The sequence below is a fragment of the Melanostigma gelatinosum genome (assembly GCF_949748355.1).
Source record: "Melanostigma gelatinosum genome assembly, chromosome: 7".
NCBI classification, from domain to species: Eukaryota; Metazoa; Chordata; class Actinopteri; order Perciformes; family Zoarcidae; genus Melanostigma; species Melanostigma gelatinosum.
The window spans coordinates 5,765,653-5,783,562 of NC_136640.1; the positions used below are offsets into that span (position 1 = coordinate 5,765,653).

At 40.7% G+C, this 17,910-nt stretch overlaps 2 protein-coding genes across 3 annotated transcripts; both read left to right on the forward strand.

Annotated features, from left to right (window-relative positions):
* Positions 1 to 1,558: 1,558 nt before the first annotated feature.
* LOC306779707 (P2X purinoceptor 5-like) lies at positions 1,559 to 8,225 on the forward strand (the record flags this gene model as incomplete). Of its 2 annotated transcripts, none has more annotated exons than XM_079271686.1 (12): positions 1,559 to 1,695; positions 2,376 to 2,526; positions 3,091 to 3,162; positions 5,250 to 5,325; positions 5,483 to 5,579; positions 6,074 to 6,154; positions 6,268 to 6,409; positions 6,614 to 6,750; positions 6,893 to 6,986; positions 7,234 to 7,299; positions 7,382 to 7,464; positions 7,703 to 8,225. In XM_079271686.1, 12 exons carry the CDS (start codon positions 1,559 to 1,561, stop codon positions 7,779 to 7,781), a joined length of 1,215 nt encoding a protein of 404 aa, XP_079127812.1. In that variant the 3' UTR covers positions 7,782 to 8,225. The 2 variants fall into 2 exon arrangements, with proteins under 2 accessions (XP_079127812.1, XP_079127813.1); XM_079271687.1 differs by having other exon boundaries at positions 7,382 to 7,490; positions 7,703 to 7,839.
* A 7,571-nt stretch (positions 8,226 to 15,796) lies between these two features.
* Positions 15,797 to 16,778, forward strand: LOC306779761 (lymphocyte antigen 6D-like). Its single transcript, XM_079271759.1, has 3 exons — positions 15,797 to 15,854; positions 16,075 to 16,179; positions 16,489 to 16,778. Exons 1-3 carry the CDS (start codon positions 15,803 to 15,805, stop codon positions 16,566 to 16,568), a joined length of 237 nt encoding a protein of 78 aa, XP_079127885.1. The 5' UTR covers positions 15,797 to 15,802; the 3' UTR covers positions 16,569 to 16,778.
* The last annotated feature ends 1,132 nt before the right edge of the window (positions 16,779 to 17,910 follow it).

Here is a 17,910-nt window from a genome sequence, read left to right on the forward strand (position 1 = left end):
CCTTAATAATGCAGCAATAAATACATTGATTAATTATTTTATGCTGCAGTGTGCAGGCTGACCATGATGATGATTACAAGTTAATGGGCTCTTAAGTCAGTGCTACAATCTGACAGGACAGTTTCACATGAACAACAGTTGAAATTTTTAACACGTTCATTGTTTTTAAACTGTAAGCTGGTTATGTCAAACATAAAATTGAAAAACAATAAATATTTATCTTTTATGAACATAGATGATCGTAAAAAAAAGGCCTGAAATGACTTTCTCCTCCAGACCACTTCCTGCTGATGCTTCCGGAGAAGGGGGCCTTGTGCTGAAACATGTACAAGGTCTAAAATAATTCAAGCTTTGTCAGGCAAAAGGGATAAACTGCCCAGGTTCACATAACAATATTTTCATATTTCCTCATCGAATTATTATTTTTTTCATTTTTTCGCTTTGTTAAAATGAGGTCAACCTGACTTAAATACAACTTGTAAGTGTAAGTTGTGGTTTTTACAAAGGTGCATTTCACAGGAAACTAGCGCATTCACTTGTCCCCTCTCGTGTGTTTGGCCTACGAGGTTTGTGACCATGGAAAGGAAGGAGGCCGCATGTTTCTGCAATTAATTTCATCAAATAAGTTTTATTCATTGAACATTTGTATATACATCATATTTTCATCCTCTAATGTCACAAAGGGACTTCCTCAGCATTCATTGTCAGCATCCCTGCACTGTGAACAAAAGCAACGTGGTCATTCTGCATGCAAACCCTTCTGGTTTAAGACACAACTGCAAGACCAGCACAGTGGGCAATTCCGGTACCCATCCCTACCTTTAGTTCACGTAAAAACGTGAAAGGCTCTCGATAGAGCCAGTGTTCGTCAGTATTTGTCCGTTCTGGTCTTTGTCTTGCAGGATCTGGGTTATCAGCATCACGATGCTGCTAATCCAGCGCCACCTAGTGGCCAGATAGCATGGTCACTCAGACATCATATCTATGTCACACAAATGTGGTTCAGAAGATTCACATTTTGTTATGTAGGCCCTGACACACAAAAAAAACTCAAAACAGATTTGGACACAATTCAACATGGAAATGAATCGATCAAGAAGCAAATGGGTGTGGCTTATCTGAATTCATCTGGACCTGAGGAGTCCAATAATTACACATTCTTTGCTTCCAAGACTTACGGTTCAAAAGTTACAGATGAAGTTATGAAATCAGCAAAAAAAACATATGCAAGGTAATCGTGTCAAAACACCGCATTTGCAGTTTTTCACAAACACAGACCACACCACTGGGATGATCACTTGATGTGGTTGATTTCTTTAAATAAGAAACGGCTTCCAAAACCACTTACTGTGGTTCTTGCGCCTGAAAGAGAGGGAGACAGAGAGACGGAATCCGCTAACATGCTCTGATGCACGTGTTCATTTAAAGGGGGGCGGCCTGCTCACAGTGAGGGGTTGGACCGAAACTTTGGCTGTGCGTGTGTGTGTGCGTGCGTGGTTCAGTATACCACTCATCACAATTATGCACTGACATCCAACTGTCCGCAGACAGCTGCAGGATGGCCGCGAGCTTCTTCAAAGGACGCGTCCTCTCCTTATTCGACTACAAAACGGAAAAATACATTGTCGCCAAAAATAAGAAAGTTGGAGTTTTGTACAGACTTATTCAGTTATCCATCATCGGTTACATTATCGGGTAAGTCGGTGAACTACAGCCGCGGCTTTTGCAGTTGTATTCGCCTACCTTATGGTAGCCTAACCCTGGGCAAATTATCATAACATAGAAATGCATGCTGGTGAGGATTTTATGTTGACCAAATTTAAATAGCCTTAATAATGCAGCAATAAATAAATTGATGAATTATTTTATGCTGCAGTGTGCAGGCTGACCATGACGATGATTACAAGTTAATGGGCTCTTAAGTCAGTGCTACAATCTGACAGGACAGTTTTTTGAATACACTAACAATTGTCACACAACGTTTTTCTCATTTTCAATACTCTTATGGCTTGTTCAGTGTCCTGTAGGCAAAAGCCATGAATAAAAAAGCTGTAGTTAGCCTAATCTAGAGGTAAATTTGACTTATGTTGTCACAAGTGCTTATTTAAAGCACCAGGCATCAAACACAGTCAATGTAACAAAAATACAGCATATCTGTAATAATACAGTTCAGTCCGAGACTCAAAAGTCAAAAGTATAATAACAAAAGGCTTAACTCCAGGATACCATGATCATATACCACAAAAACATAAAACATATTAAGTACAAACTGAAATGTAGCCTGTTCTTCAACAGCAACAACAAGACAATAAAAATGACACACTGATGTTTTAAATACATCTTTCAGCCTTTACATGTTTCCCTCTCACCCACAGGTGGGTTTTCGTAAGCAAGAAGGGCTACCAGGAGACGGACGAGGCCATCCAGAGCTCCATCATAACGAAGCTGAAGGGAGTCTCAGTGACCAACACCACTGAGTCCGGTCCGCTGGTGTGGGGACCCGAGGACTACGTCATCCCACCACAGGTGAAAACATTTACACCACAGCACCAATATGTATACAAACTGGGTCAAAGCACACACACACACACACACACACACACACACGCTTGTGCCTGAATTAAGGAATTAACAAACGTTTATTTTTTAGCATTTGTTCTTCTTGTATGCTTGCATTTGTGCATCAGTAGGCTGACAGAGCCTGTGAAAAAGAGATGTGTCACTGTTCGGGCAGGAGGACCCAAATATAGAGTTCAAGGAGTAGTTTGACATTTTGGCAATTGTTCGCTCTCTTGCCGAGAGTTGGATGAGAGGAGACACAGGCCGGTTTAAATCAACATTTAACAGGTTAATGGGAGGAAGAGCTGGAAACACTTTGACAACTAACACAGTGTACTGAAACTGGTTTGGGGAAAGTTGCAGGTGCAGTTTATACACTGAGAGGGACAGATAGCCTCTGGCAGGAACACAACTGAGGACTTCCTCAAGATAGAGAGTTTCATTAGGCTGAGGAGGGAGAAAGGGAGGCAGCACAGTGGCCATCATGTTATCAACATAACGACCAATTCACAGTGTTTTCTCTACATCTAGGGTGAAGCTGTTCTCTTTGTTGTAACCAATTTCTTAGAGACGCCAAACCAGAAGCTGGGATACTGTGCTGAGGTAAGAAGACAGAACGCAGGTCCTTTCAGAAAGCATATCTTAGATCACATTTTCGAATCATTATTTTCATATTTGATAACATAACGGCTGTAGTAAAGATCAGCTTATGATGCAATGTGGTTGGGAATTGAACGCATTTTGCATAGTAACACTGTGTTATCAAGTCAATGTTGTTCACATCATTTTTTATCCTCCCCATTGAGAGGAAAAAATGTAAATGTATCGAAACAACATAGGCGTCGTTGAGCCGGCGGCTTGCAGCTAACAGCGCAAACAACAGCTCATATAACAACACACACAGAGGGACAGTGATCCTCTGCTCACGTAGACATTACTCCTCTATATCTTTACATTGACAACAGCTGTTTGCTGCTATATTAATGCTACGAATGTTAAATACAGCTCCATGAAACAAAGAGAAACATGAACTTTCCTGGCCAATTTCGATGATGTACAATATTTTCTTCATTTATGATATGAAGAACTGAATCTTTCATGCTGTTGTTATTTGGCCATCTTTTCACTCATTCTTTCTATTGCGTCTGTGATTGTAGTCTCCAGGATACCTTGCATTGAACTTTGAGACAAACATGTTTGTGTGTAACTTTAGGATACCAGCCGTTCTGAGTAATAGCTGGAGGACATGATGTGCCGTTTAGACACTGTGTTCAAGTCGCTGCTCTGCTCGCAGTTTCTAGCTGTCTGAAGCCAACTGAGTTTATTTTAAGGCTACTTTATTTACTCTCCACCGTTTGACGATTTGGAAACTATTTCAGCTGGCAATGCTTCAAAGACACGGTCGTGACTGAGGTTAGGGCAGAAATGAAAAACACTCATAACTCATGGAAACCTCGCGACACTTTAATCCCCTATACAATATTTTGTCATTTCAGTGAACTATAGAGCGTTTTACTGTGTATCCCTATCTCTATAAATGGTTACTTGAGCCAATCAGCGCCCAGAAACACCACTAATCAGTGCAATTTTTCAAGAAAATGCCAGGATGAAGACCACACTTCTGCATTGCAGGAGAGCACTGGTCTGCATTTTCTTCACAGCGCTTCGTCAAAACAAAAGACCTTTTCAACTTTTAACAAAGGCTGACTTCTCCCCCTCCTTTCTACGAGTGTGTGCGTGCCAATTATCGTTTCTCTCTGCTGTAACTTTAGCCTTCCAGACGGATCCTGGTATGTAAACTCAGCCTCTCTTGGTCTCCTGCATCAGCCAAGAAGAATTGCAAGCCTGTTCAAGCACAACACAGCCATAAAAACCCTGCTCTTGTATACATTTGGGCTAGTTGCAGTGTCCCTGCATCTGAAAGGCTGGCACACTTCAGCGTGAACTGTCATTTATCATGTTCCAGCTACGCACAGTCAAGTCTCACTAAAACAAGAGCGTTTCAGTATAATGTCCAATCTGTTATTTATATGATACAGGCATGCGTCCATAAACTCCCTCAATTATATTTAACCTTTATATCTGCTCGGAAAATTTAAATATTAATGCCAAATAAAAAAATGATAGAATACTATGTCAAAATTACAAGCTAGTAAGTAAAAAGTATTTAATATTTAAATTAATATTATGAAATACTGAGTCAGAACTAGGAGCTTTAGTCAAACAATCTAAATACTAAATCAAAAGTGAGAGCCAGTGAGTCAGAAGTACGAGGCACTTTATCAATGTGAAAAGATGAATTACCAAGTCAAAAATAGATATGCAGCTATAATTGGGAAGTCGTAAAAATAAGGTGACATTAAATCAGAATTATGAGATAGTAAATTATGTAAAGATCAGAAGATACTTAAAATGAAAACTATCTCATTATTTTTGCCTTTGTGTCTCATTATTTTGACTTAGTAAGACAGAATGTAACCTTACTGCAAGTATTCTATTTCTATCATCCCTACCTCTCCATGCATTTTATTTTCTCTAAAGTGTGCCATACTGCAACAGGTCTTAAGACTACAACGCATCATTTGCTTCCTTAATGAATTCACATGGTCCGTCTGTGACCTGTGACATTGTTTTTCTGTCTGGTTGAATATTTCTTGAACCTCTGCCCTTTTTTTATCTGTGATCCGAAGAGCCTTAAAGTGCTGGATGGTCACTGTCGAGAGGACGATGACTGTGAAGAGGGGAAGATGGTGGCAGCTGGTAACGGTAAGAAAGAAATATGATGTGGGTCTTTGTTCAACCTCTGTCACGGTGTTTTTCAAACAAATACAAATGAATGCAACACATATGGTAGAAAAAAGTGGTCAAGATACAGATAAGGAATGTTCTGAGTGGTGACTTATTCTGCTGTTTTTTTCTGAAGGAATTAGGAGTGGCAGATGCTTGAGAAAAGATGAAAACGCTACTGGTACCTGTGAAATCTACGGCTGGTGTCCCATTGAAAGAAAATTCAAACCACAGTAAGGAGCAATGCAGTCACACACGACCAGTATTCATGAAATGTTTTGACCTATAGGCCCTCGAGTGTGCATCAGGCTGTGCTGTTCTAAATCTTGTGCGTTTTCCAAAGAAAGTCCAGCAACACGTGTCAATTCCCGCTGGTCACATGCGTACAAAATATACTTCCATCTTCATAGGAAACTACTTGGTTAGGTTTCGGAAAAGATTGTGAAATACTTAATTAGGTTGAGGCAACAAAACTACTTCGTTACCAAAGAGCAGATACTCAGCGACTTAACCCGGCCTTATACCTACCGTACATTGCATCTGTTTCAGAGGTAACTTGTGAATGCGACAGCCCTCTCAGCTGTTCTGAATCCACGATTCTGAATAGCCGCAAGTTAGTAACCCCTCATGATTTATGTCCCTTAAACCTGTTTTACTTAATTCCCAAGTTATTTTATTTGCAAAGCACAGAATGTGTGGCACATAATTACATTTTTTTTCTTTACAGAGGCCCTCTGCTGACAAACGCTGAAAACTTCACTATCTACATCAAGAATTTCATCAATTTTCCGAAATTCACATTTTCAAAGTATGTCCACTTCTTCACATGTGTTGAACACGAATCTCTCAGTGTACTGCTTGGTAAACTAGAAACAGTGTGCAGCGCACGCTCACTCTGTATGTGCGTTTCTTTACTCTCAGGTCCAACGTTTTTGAAACGACTGACGACTCTTATTTGAGGAAATGCCGATTCGACGAGGAGCTCCACCCCTACTGCCCCATCTTTCGGCTGGGTGACATCGCCAGGCGTGCTGGATACAACTTCCAGGACATGGACACATTTGTAAGTATTGTTGTTTATCAGAACAACAAAAGAAACAACAGCCCAGAAACCCTCGTGTGTAATTAACTACTAATTATTGAGTGAGTATATATGTGTTGAAGGAGACCATTGGTGTCCATTGGCCCTGAATGCACCATTATTATGATTGATTGACATGGTTTGGAAGTCACATATGAGCAAATTTGTATTGTTGTTGTTTTGCAGGGTGCCTCCATTGGCATTATGATAGAGTGGTACTGTGACCTCGACAAAGGCTACTCTCACTGCCATCCACAGTACCACTTCACTCGTCTGGACATCAGCGTCTCCAAACAGACCATCGCAGCAGGGTTTAACTTCAGGTGAGATCGTCTCGGTCTACACTGCAATGTCACACACACACCAACAATCTGATTTTATTTATTTAGATTTCAATGGAGAAAAGTATCCCCACATTTTATTTGTGTCTTGTATATTTGTATTCTCCGTATTTCCTCCCATCAGACACACTCGGTATTTTAGAAATGCTGCTGGTGAGAGCTATCGATCTCTGTTCAAAGTCTATGGCATCCGATTCAACATCATGGTGCACGGAGAGGTAAACACCATTTTAAAAGAGTGAATGCATATAAATAATGTCTTCTCTGCCTCAGCATTATGATGTGATATGATTTAAGCGGCCGATGTAATACATCAGCACATTAGCAGACAGTAAAAATCTAAATTAAATGACCTTCAATGATATTTCTAATAAAAGACAGGCGTTACCTTTAACTGTAAGCTTTTTCAATGATTTTGTGATTTGTTATAAACAAAGAAATATGTATTTCTGCTGTTATTTATAGGCCGGGAAGTTCAGCATCATCCCAACACTCATAAACGTTGGTTCAGGGCTGGCTTTGATGGGCGCCGTAAGTACCACTGATGATAATGTGTTTAATAAATTCTTTTAGAAGAACTGCACAGTTCACTGAACAGAACTTCATTGAACAGGGAGCTTTCTTCTGTGACATGGTCCTTCTCTACCTAATGAAGAAGGGCGACTCCTATCGAGAGAGGAAGTTTGAAGGATCCAAGTAAGAAAAGCAGCACACGAGAACAGGTGCAGAGTTTTCTTTGCTCACACGGCAGCAAACTGAAACATTATGTCCATTCAGCTCTGTACCTCATTTCATTTCTGTTAAACTGGATAATACATAGTTTACTATATGTAGAATTTTAACAGCTCTCTCCACATGTTCTTGGCTCGAGTAATGCTGCTGTGACAAATGGCTTATCTGCAAAAATAAATACTAATCTGTCTCTGTTCCGCAGAAGTAAGAAATCAACATTTGAAGACGACAGTGTGGAGGACAGAAAAGGAGCCACGGAGCAGGACAATCTGACATCCTAGTCTTTCCACCGCGTGAGGCCAGTTTCTAATATGCCCGTGTTGGTTATATTGCATCACCCACGATTATAAAAATGAAATACAGTTCTTGGCCAGTTTAAAGATGTTAACTTGCCTTTAGTAAGAGCTCTATTCTTCAGAAACTTTAACTCTAATTAAGAAGAATTATGAAGACATGCTCCATTCACTTTTATACCAGATTTTGACATAAAATGAATGTGTTTCAGCGACAAAGCCTTTAACCAAACAACTATTCATTTGTAGTTTAGATATTTTATGTGGATAAATATTGTTGAAAATCAGCAAGATGTCAAGAATCAGGACATTCAAGAGATGCTTTTAATTATCATCTTTGGTTATCATCATGATTGGATAAAAGGACAGTTTTGTAGGTCACATTTGGTGTCTCGTCAGATGATCTAATAGAGACATCATATTGGACAATATCAACAAATATACGATATCATCATTGCATATCTGTATGTGACTGAAATGCCCAAAAACATAAATGTTTGTATCGTTAATTTAGCCTAAAAATGGCATTCCCATACAATAAAACTGCATCTGGATTTACATTTCAAGGCTCACAAAGTTTTTCGTGGATTACGTTTGCTTTCGAAGAATCACAAATACGTTTAAAATGAGTCTGCGGAAGTCAGCGTAGGGAGGATGAGTCAAACAACGCAGGGCTTTGACTCAGGAGGTGAACTACTTTTGTTGCGTTTTTATGTTGTTTTGTTGAAATTTCGTAGATTTTGAAGCCAAACCGAGATTTATATTTTTTACGAAACTGAACAAAGTAGTTTTGTAGCATATTTAGTTTCAAATATGTTTCCTTCAAACATAATTGAGAGTGCAGTTTAGTTTCCTCCGGGACCGAGTTCGTGCAAGGCGTACACTATAAAACGCAGATCGGCAGAGATCTTTTCCAGACGTGGTTTGTGTGCGAGCAATTGCAGAATTGCGGCAGTGTATGGTTGATCGCGTGCAGCGTAATGTCTCAGGGAGACATCGATTGTTGTTTCAATGTATGTTTTAAATCTCCTTTACTTTTGCCTTTATGCTTTTAATGGTTTCATGTGAAGCACTTTGAATTACCTTGTTGTTGAAATGTGCTATACAACTAAACTTGCCTTGCCTTGCCTTGAATGGGAACGTCATTTTGTCGGAGTCGGGCCCTGCTCTCTCCAGAGGCCTCCACCACCGGCCCCCCTGCCTGCGCTTTACGCCCCTGCTCTACACGTGATCTGTGAATGGTTGCGTGACAGCTTGCCAGAGCTTGACAACAAGACACTTTTTTTTTCTTTGTGTAAAGACATAAAACCTGTTCTTTGTTAAATATTTCCTTTGGTGAAGAGGGTACCAAGCAAACATTCATCTACTATCTGATCTCAGCCTGAGGGCCACTCGTAGAAATGGTTCCTCTGTTCTGGAACAGCAACTTTATTGTTAATTTGCAGTCTACCATGTGAAGGTAACTTCTCATGTGACAATGTCTACATGTGAGTCAGTAGGTCCGGTAGTTGCCCCCCCCCCCCCCCCCCCCCAATCAAATGGAGGTTAATATAATTAACAAACCTGTTTTCCAGGTTTTCAAGGATGAGTGGGAACCCTGACAGCATGTTTTGTAATGTAACATTTCCGTGATTTGTTGTGTGGCCACGCTTCACTCACTGAAGATACCGACAAACAAAATCTTTACATGGATGTTTATGTCTTAGCGTGTGTTTGCCTCAGCCTGCTCGTTCCTTCTTAGGTTGAGCTGAGGAAAAAGACATCCTCGTGCACAACCTGTCTTGCACTTCTTCATTGTTGCCTACAGATGTCACTAAAGGGCAACTTCAAGGTGTCGTCACCCTCAGAAAACAGAGGATGCACCACAGACTGTGGTTTGCACAGGCTGTTCAACAGCACATGTGAAGGTTAAGAGTTTCAGCAAAGCTTTACTCATAACTGCTCTACTGATTGCACAAAATGTTGAAGTTATCATTCAGCTTTGGTTGAATGAGTAGAAGAGGCGGAGCGCTTTGGCCGAAATACACTCTCAGAACCCACCAGCTATCATCTGACGATGATTTGGCTTGTGATTGGTTGAAAATGAGCTTGTAAACTGGCTACTTAATTGTCTCGGAAAAGGAAGTCTTGGCCCAGAAATATCCCCCCTCGCCCCCAAAGGCTTATCGTTGTCAGACTGGGATCAAAGATTCTTATTTTAGGGACCAACCAACATCATTGAGGAAGAGGGTTCAAAGAAAACTCAGCTGTTCTTCCTGGAACACAACACCTTGCAAAAGTATGAAGCTATTCAAAAGACTCTTTGGTCACTTGGGCGTCTTTGCTCTGGAACAATAGGAATGTACAATTACCGGATTATCACACACAAGGAAGTACACAACCACATTTCCAGTTTGGCATGAGGTGTGTCAGTGGCAGTATAAAAGCGTCAGTGCGGGCTGTTGGTCCACATATCATCCGACAACATGAAGGTCCTGCTTCTTACGCTGATGCTGCTGCTGCTGTGCAGCGCTCAAGGTGAGCCAACTTTGGTTTATAATCAAATTCCTGCCATCATTTATACTAAAGCAAAAGGTCAAATTGAGGAAAAAAACTTGTAGAATATTTAGGTACAATGGGACCACTTGATTTGATCACTGATGCATTTTACATGTCGACGTCGAGAGGAAGGAAAACACCTCAAGTCAGTGAAAATGTTTTCCCACTTCCTAAACGCTGACTACTGTCTTCTCATCAGTGCTCACACTCAAATGCCACACCTGCATCGATGAGCATGACGACATCTGTAGGGTGGTGACAGATTGCCCGGACTCATCTCACTTCTGCAAGACCTTCGAGAGCGGTACGTTGGTCTTGTTCCCTGTGTTGAACCTTGTTATGTTATGTTAGAATCTTTATTAATCCCCAGTGGCCATATAAAACATGATCGACATCAGAAAAATAAAAACCTCTGAAGGTGTGCATTAAAAAATCAGACTGCTGCTGGAACGAAAGACCTTCTTAGTCGTTCAGTAGAACACTGAGGCATCCTAAGTCTCTCACTAAATGAGCTTCGGAGTCCATTGAAGACCTTTTGGGTGAAGCCATACATACTACAGTGACAGAAGAATGGTTCAGTGATCGCAACTTGTTCTTGTTGTTCTTTCAACAGAAAACCAATTGTCTCGAACTTGCGAGCAGTTCTGTGTCGAAGATCACCACACGGCCTGCTGCACCGGCGACTTGTGCTGAGTCACCACTCTGCATTCCCTTTCGCATTCTGATCAATGAAAATAGTTTGTGAAAAAGTAATGACTTTAATCTGAATCTGATGGAAGCTGATTTGTTGGGCAATATGATTTTAATGTGACTTTCCTGTCTTTGATTTGCTTTTACTTTCAATTAAATGTAAAAATGTTGAACTCTTTAGAGTCATTCATTAAACACTAAATCAACACGCTAGTTACTGTCATGTCTTTTGTAAACAATTACTGCTGGAAGCAGAGCAACCACACACACACACACACACACACACATACACTTAATCTGCTCCTGATGTCACTCAGTGGGTCACTTGCTAGAATGGCCTGCTGTGGGTCGCTGTCTGTCTTTGCTGGAATGTAAAGTTGGACTCCCTTTAGGGTGTCATCAGCACTGACACACCACATGCCAAAAGCATTAAATGGAAAAAGAATACATATTCTATTTCAATTTGTTCCACCTGTTTTTCGTAACACGTTACAGATGTTAAAAGGCTCCCTTTGTTAGAAGAAATGGGCAACCGACATGTTTGTTACGCCTCAAGGCGATACACATTGCATCTGGGTGAGAAATGCTAAATGTTTGTGTCCAACAAAGTGTGTTGTCATAATTATGCAGACGACACACAAATCTACATAACTATGTCACCAGGGGACTATAATCCCATACAAGGGCTGGGTAACTGCATTGAACAAATCAACAACTGGATGTGCCAGAATTTTCTTCAATTAAACAAAGATAAAACAGAAGTAATTGTTTTTGGTACCAAGGACGAACAATTGAAAATCAGCGCTCAGCTTCAGTCACTGATGTTAAAACCACAAACCAAGCCAGAAATCTAGGTGTAGTTATGGATTCAGACCTCAACCTGAACAGCCATATCAAGACAATTACAAAATCAGCCTACTATCACCTGAAGAATATATCAAGGATTAGAGGATTTATGTCTCAACAGGATTTGGAAAAACTTGTCCACGCATTTATCTTCAGCAGACTGGACTACTGTAACGGTGCGTTTACAGGTCTCTGTAAAAAGTCCGTCAGAAAGCTGCAGCTGATTCAGAACGCTGCAGCTCGAGTCCTCACTAAGACCAGGAGGGTGGATCACATCACTCCAGTTCTGAGGTCTTTGCACTGGCTTCCTGTCCAACAAAGAATTGACTTTAAAATCCTGCTGTTGGTTTACAAAGCACTGAATGGTTTAGGGCCAAAATACATCTCTGATCTGCTGCTACCTTATGAACCATCCCGACCCCTCAGGTCGTCTGAGACCGGTCTACTTTCTGTTCCCAGAGTCAGAACTAAACATGGAGAAGCAGCGTTCAGTTGTTCTGCTGCACATATCTGGACAAAGTCCCAGAAAGCTGCAGGTCTGCTGAGACCCTCAGCTCATTTAAATCAAGATTGAAGACTTTTCTGTTCGCTGCTGCCTTTAATTGAACCACGTTCAATTAATATATTAATCAATTTCCTGCATTTCTGCATTTTACGACAGAATTTTATTTCTTACACTGTTTTTTAATTGTTTTTGAAATCTCCATTTCTTTTGCCCTGTGTTTTGATGCTTTTAATGGTTTTATGTGAAGCACTTTGAATTACCTTGTTGTTGAAATGTGCTATACAAATAAACTTGCCTTGCCTTGCCTTGAATGGGAACGTCATTTTGTCGGAGTCGGGCCCTGCTCTCTCCAGAGGCCTCCACCACCGGCCCCCCTGCCTGCGCTTTACGTCCCTGCTCTACACGTGATCTGTGAATGGTTGCGTGACAGCTTGCCAGAGCTTGACAACAAGACACTTTTTTTTTTCTTCGTGTAAAGACATAAAACCTGTTCTTTGTTAAATATTTCCTTTGGTGAAGACGGTACCAAGCAAACATTCATCTGATCTCAGCCTGAGGGCCACTCGTAGAAATGGTTCCTCTGGTCTGGAACAGCAACTTTATATTTAATTTGCAGTCTACCATGTGAAGGTAACTTCTCATGTGACAATGTCTATATGAGAGTCAGTAGGTCCGGTAGTTGCTCCCCCCCCCCCCCCCCCCCAATAAAATGGAGGTTAATATAACTAGAAAATGCATTTCCTGCTGAAAATGCGTTGGAATGCTGAAAGCTGAAATGAATCTCAAAAACATTGCTGAAAATAGATATCCAATTTAAAAAAAATTGCAAAAAGCTGAATAATTCAAAAAGTGGAAAGATTACAAATATGAAGTTATATCACCCCTCTCCTGAAAGAGCTGAACATTTTGATATTCGAACGGTTTCTGTAGCTTAAAAGAATTCCAGCAGTAGTGATATTTGTTGTAGTAGTAGTATAAGTATTATTCACAGTATAAGTATGAGTAGCATTTGAATAAGTACGAGTTGTAGCAGTAGTGATATTTGTAGTAGCAGTAGTAGTAGAAGTTGTCGTCGAAGTATTTGTAATTAGAAGAAGTAGTAGAAGTAGTAGTATCAGCAGTCGTACTAATAGCTGTAGTAGTATTAGTACTGGTTATTAGTACTGGTAGTAGCAGGAATAGCAGTATTAGCAGTTGTGGTATCAGTAATAATAGTAGTGGTAGTGGTAGTAATAGCAGTAGTGGTAGTAATAATATTTATGGTAGCAGTAATAGCAGTAGTAGTAATAGTAGCAACAGCAAAAGTTGTAGTAGTAGTGGTAATACTAGAAATATTAGCAGTAGTAGTAGTTGTCGCAGTATTAGTAAGAGCATTCATTATTTCAACAAAAAAGCCTAATTTTGAGAGAAACGTTTAAATACAGTTAATCCATGAGGCTTTTATTTTGAAAGGGTGGGACTGGGTGGGGGAGGGAGGGGGAGAGGAGACATAATCATCATGTTTGACACATAAACAGAGGTTATTAAATGACAGGCTTCATCACAAGCAGTTCAGTTAGAATTCACTCTCTGGGGCTTTTATTTTGAAATGGGGTGTGGGGTGTGGGGAGAAGGGGAGAGGAGACAGAATCATAATGTTAGATAAACACAAACCGGTTATTAAATGACAGGCTCATCACAAGCATTTCAGTTAGGATTCATTCTGTGGGGCTTTTATTTTAAAATAGCGTGTGTGTGTGTATGTGTGTGTGTGTGTGTGGGGGGGGGGGGTGGAGGAGGGGGGAAAGACCTCTAAAGATCCCTAAGACCTGAATGACTGTATGAGAGACACAGAGAGAGAGAGGGAGAGGAGTGTATGTGCGCGTGTGTCTGTGAGTCTGTGCGTTTATCAACATCACTAATTAGCTCAATCGCAAACACCTGTGTGCCTGAAGCCATTTCATGGAGATAAAACAGGGAAACACCTCTCAAACAAATCATCAAAACTCCCATAACCGTAGCTCCTATTGCTCCGATATTAATAATTGAGGGGAAGAATGAGTTGAAGAACAGATCCTGTAAAAATTGTGTCTGTAGTGTATAAAATGTGGCTTAACTGGCGATCTAGAAATGGGGTACCGTGTTCTGTGGAAGATGTTTTTGAAGCAAAATTTAACATTGGACTCTATGGAGCAGAAAGTTGGTTTTCCTCTCAATTAACGGCTTCTGTGTCAAATGTGGAAATCTGTGGGATTCCACAGTAATGTTTCTACGACAAGGACAATATTAGCTACTTCTACATCCAGAAATGATGCATGAAGAGTGAAGATTGTGGACACAGTGGCAAAATACAAATGTTTGTTTCACAAGAATCTCAAGCTGCTCTTCACTCTAGCGGTGACATCACGCACTCTAAGCTGCGCAATACACACCCATTATAAAGTCAGAAAAGGGCTGAAAAATCATAAAAGTTAAATTGCTGCAGTTCAAAAAGTTTAAAAGATATCAAAAAGCTGAATCATGTTGGCAATAGTTGAGGGTTTTCTCAACATTTGAAAGTTGAAATGGTGTCTGTCGCTGAAAGTATGAGGAAGTTGAAGGATTTGAAAGTTGAAGAAGTTTTTGAAGCTTGTAAACTGGCTACTTAATTGTCTCGGAAAAGGAAGTCTTGGCCCAGAAATATCCCCCCTCGCCCCCAAAGGCTTATCGTTGTCAGACTTGGATCAAAGATTCTTATTTTAGGGACCAACCCACTGTATCACTGTTTCCAGTTATCTAAATGAAACATGCTGAACAAGGTCCAGTACCTCCAAAAGTCTTTAGAAATACAAACAATGTAATGTAGTAGCTGTATGAATATAAAGCAGGGCAGCAGGACGAGAAAACCAAGACTGAGTTATCATGAAGTGACGTGAATGATGTTTGTGACATTGTTTACGTAGGTATTTAAAGCCCAACCATGATGTTTTTTCCAAAACCTAACTCAATGGTTTTGTTGCCTAAACAATTCCCAACGCTACCGACGTGTTTACTGCGACGTGTCCCGGGATGTCCAGAGGGTTATAAAGTGATGCCAGGGGGTCTGACAAAGAGTTGGAATGAGACCTGCTGAAATCGATCTGATCCGATATAATCTGGTACAATCTGAAATGAATCCATATCATCCTGTTCAGAGGTAAAGTGAATCTTTACAAACAACATCATTGAGGAAGAGGGTTCAAAGAAAACTCAGCTGTTCTTCCTGGAACACAACACCTTGCAAAAGTATGAAGCTATTCAAAAGACTCTTTGGTCACTTGGGCGTCTTTTCTCTGGAACAATAGGAATGTACAATTACCGGATTATCACACACAAGGAAGTACACAACCACATTTCCAGTTTGGCATGAGGTGTGTCAGTGGCAGTATAAAAGCGTCTGTGCGGGCTGTTGGTCCACATATCATCCGACAACATGAAGGTCCTGCTTCTTACGCTGATGCTGCTGCTGCTGTGCAGCGCTCAAGGTGAGCCAACTTTGGTTTATAATCAAATTCCTGCCATCATTTATACTAAAGCAAAAGGTCAAATTGAGGAAAAAAACTTGTAGAATATTTAGGTACAATGGGACCACTTGATTTGATCACTGATGCATTTTACCTGTCGACGTCGAGAGGAAGGAAAACACCTCAAGTCAGTGAAAATGTTTTCCCACTTCCTAAACGCTGACTACTGTCTTCTCATCAGTGCTCACACTCAAATGCCACACCTGCATCGATGAGCATGACGACATCTGTAAGGTGGTGACAGATTGCCCGGACTCATCTTACTTCTGCAAGACCTTCGAGAGCGGTACGTTGGTCTTGTTCCCTGTGTTGAACCTTGTTATGTTATGTTAGAATCTTTATTAATCCCCAGTGGCCATATAAAACATGATCGACATCAGAAAGATAAAAACCTCTGAAGGTGTGCATTAAAAAATCAGACTGCTGCTGGAACGAAAGACCTTCTTAGTCGTTCAGTAGAACACTGAGGCATCCTAAGTCTCTCACTAAATGAGCTTCGGAGTCCATTGAAGACCTTTTGGGTGAAGCCATACATACTACAGTGACAGAAGAATGGTTCAGTGATCGCAACTTGTTCTTGTTGTTCTTTCAACAGAAAACCAATTGTCTCGAACTTGCGAGCAGTTCTGCGTCGAAGATTACCAAACGGCCTGCTGCACCGGCGACTTGTGCTGAGTCACCACTCTGCATTCCCTTTCGCATTCTGATCAATGAAAATAGTTTGTGAAAAAGTAATGACTTTAATCTGAATCTGATGGAAGCTGATTTGTTGGGCAATATGATTTTAATGTGACTTTCCTGTCTTTGATTTGCTTTTACTTTCAATTAAATGTAAAAATGTTGAACTCTTTAGAGTCATTCATTAAACACTAAATCAACACGCTAGTTACTGTCATGTCTTTTGTAAACAATTACTGCTGGAAGCAGAGCAACCACACACACACACACACACACACACATACACTTAATCCGCTCCTGATGTCACTCAGTGGGTCACTTGCTAGAATGGCCTGCTGTGGGTCGCTGTCTGTCTTTGCTGGAATGTAAAGTTGGACTCCCTTTAGGGTGTCATCTGCACTGACACACCACATGCCAAAATCATTAAATGGAAAAAGAATACATATTCTATTTCAATTTGTTCCAGCTGTTTTTCATAACACGTTACAGATGTTAAAAGGCTCCCTTTGTTGGAAGAAATGGGCAACCGACATGTCTGTTACGCCTCAAGGCGATACGCATTGCATCTGGGTGAGAAATGCTAAATGTTTGTGTACAAGAAACTCCACATGGCACCTTTAAACCGGTCCAAGTTGTGTTCATCAGCGGGTAAATTGAACTGGGTGATATAAGTTACAGTACACACATTGTGACAGACCGACATTTGGACCAGTCGGGAGATGAATTTTGCAGGTTAGGTCTCAACTAGTTTTGCGTCCATTTATGTGAGACAACGAGAAGAAAGGGACATGCATGGAAACAAAAACCCCCATTTGGGCAAGGCCTTAATTGACTTGATAATGAAGGGATGTCAGCTCTTTCACAATATCATCCTCTTTTCACCACTGAGCCAGGGAAATAGTTTCTCTTTGATGCAGACAACAAAACTAATTAATTTCAACCATGAGTCATACATCATGGATTGTGGATTGCGCATGTTGCCGGGCATTCACTCATTCCATGGCCGTGCCACACCCTGTTAATGTCAGTCACACACGCACAGTACAGTCAGTCTGGGCCCGTGGCCAGAATGAAACACTGCAGAGCCGGTTTCGGTCACACACCGATGGCTTGATAGTGCGTATAGTTAAATGATGACTACAGAGGTAAAGAGACTCTTTAACTTTGCAAAGTGGGCTGAAGTCAGTGGGAATGATTGTTTAGTTCATTCTCAAGTGTCTTAAGAGTTAATGTAACAACTTTCCATCATTTAGAGAAATTATTTTGCCTTCTGAAGAAGCCAGTATGTTGCAGAAAGCCACATTTAGAGCACGAGGGAACATCCTCCTCTCACCTGCTG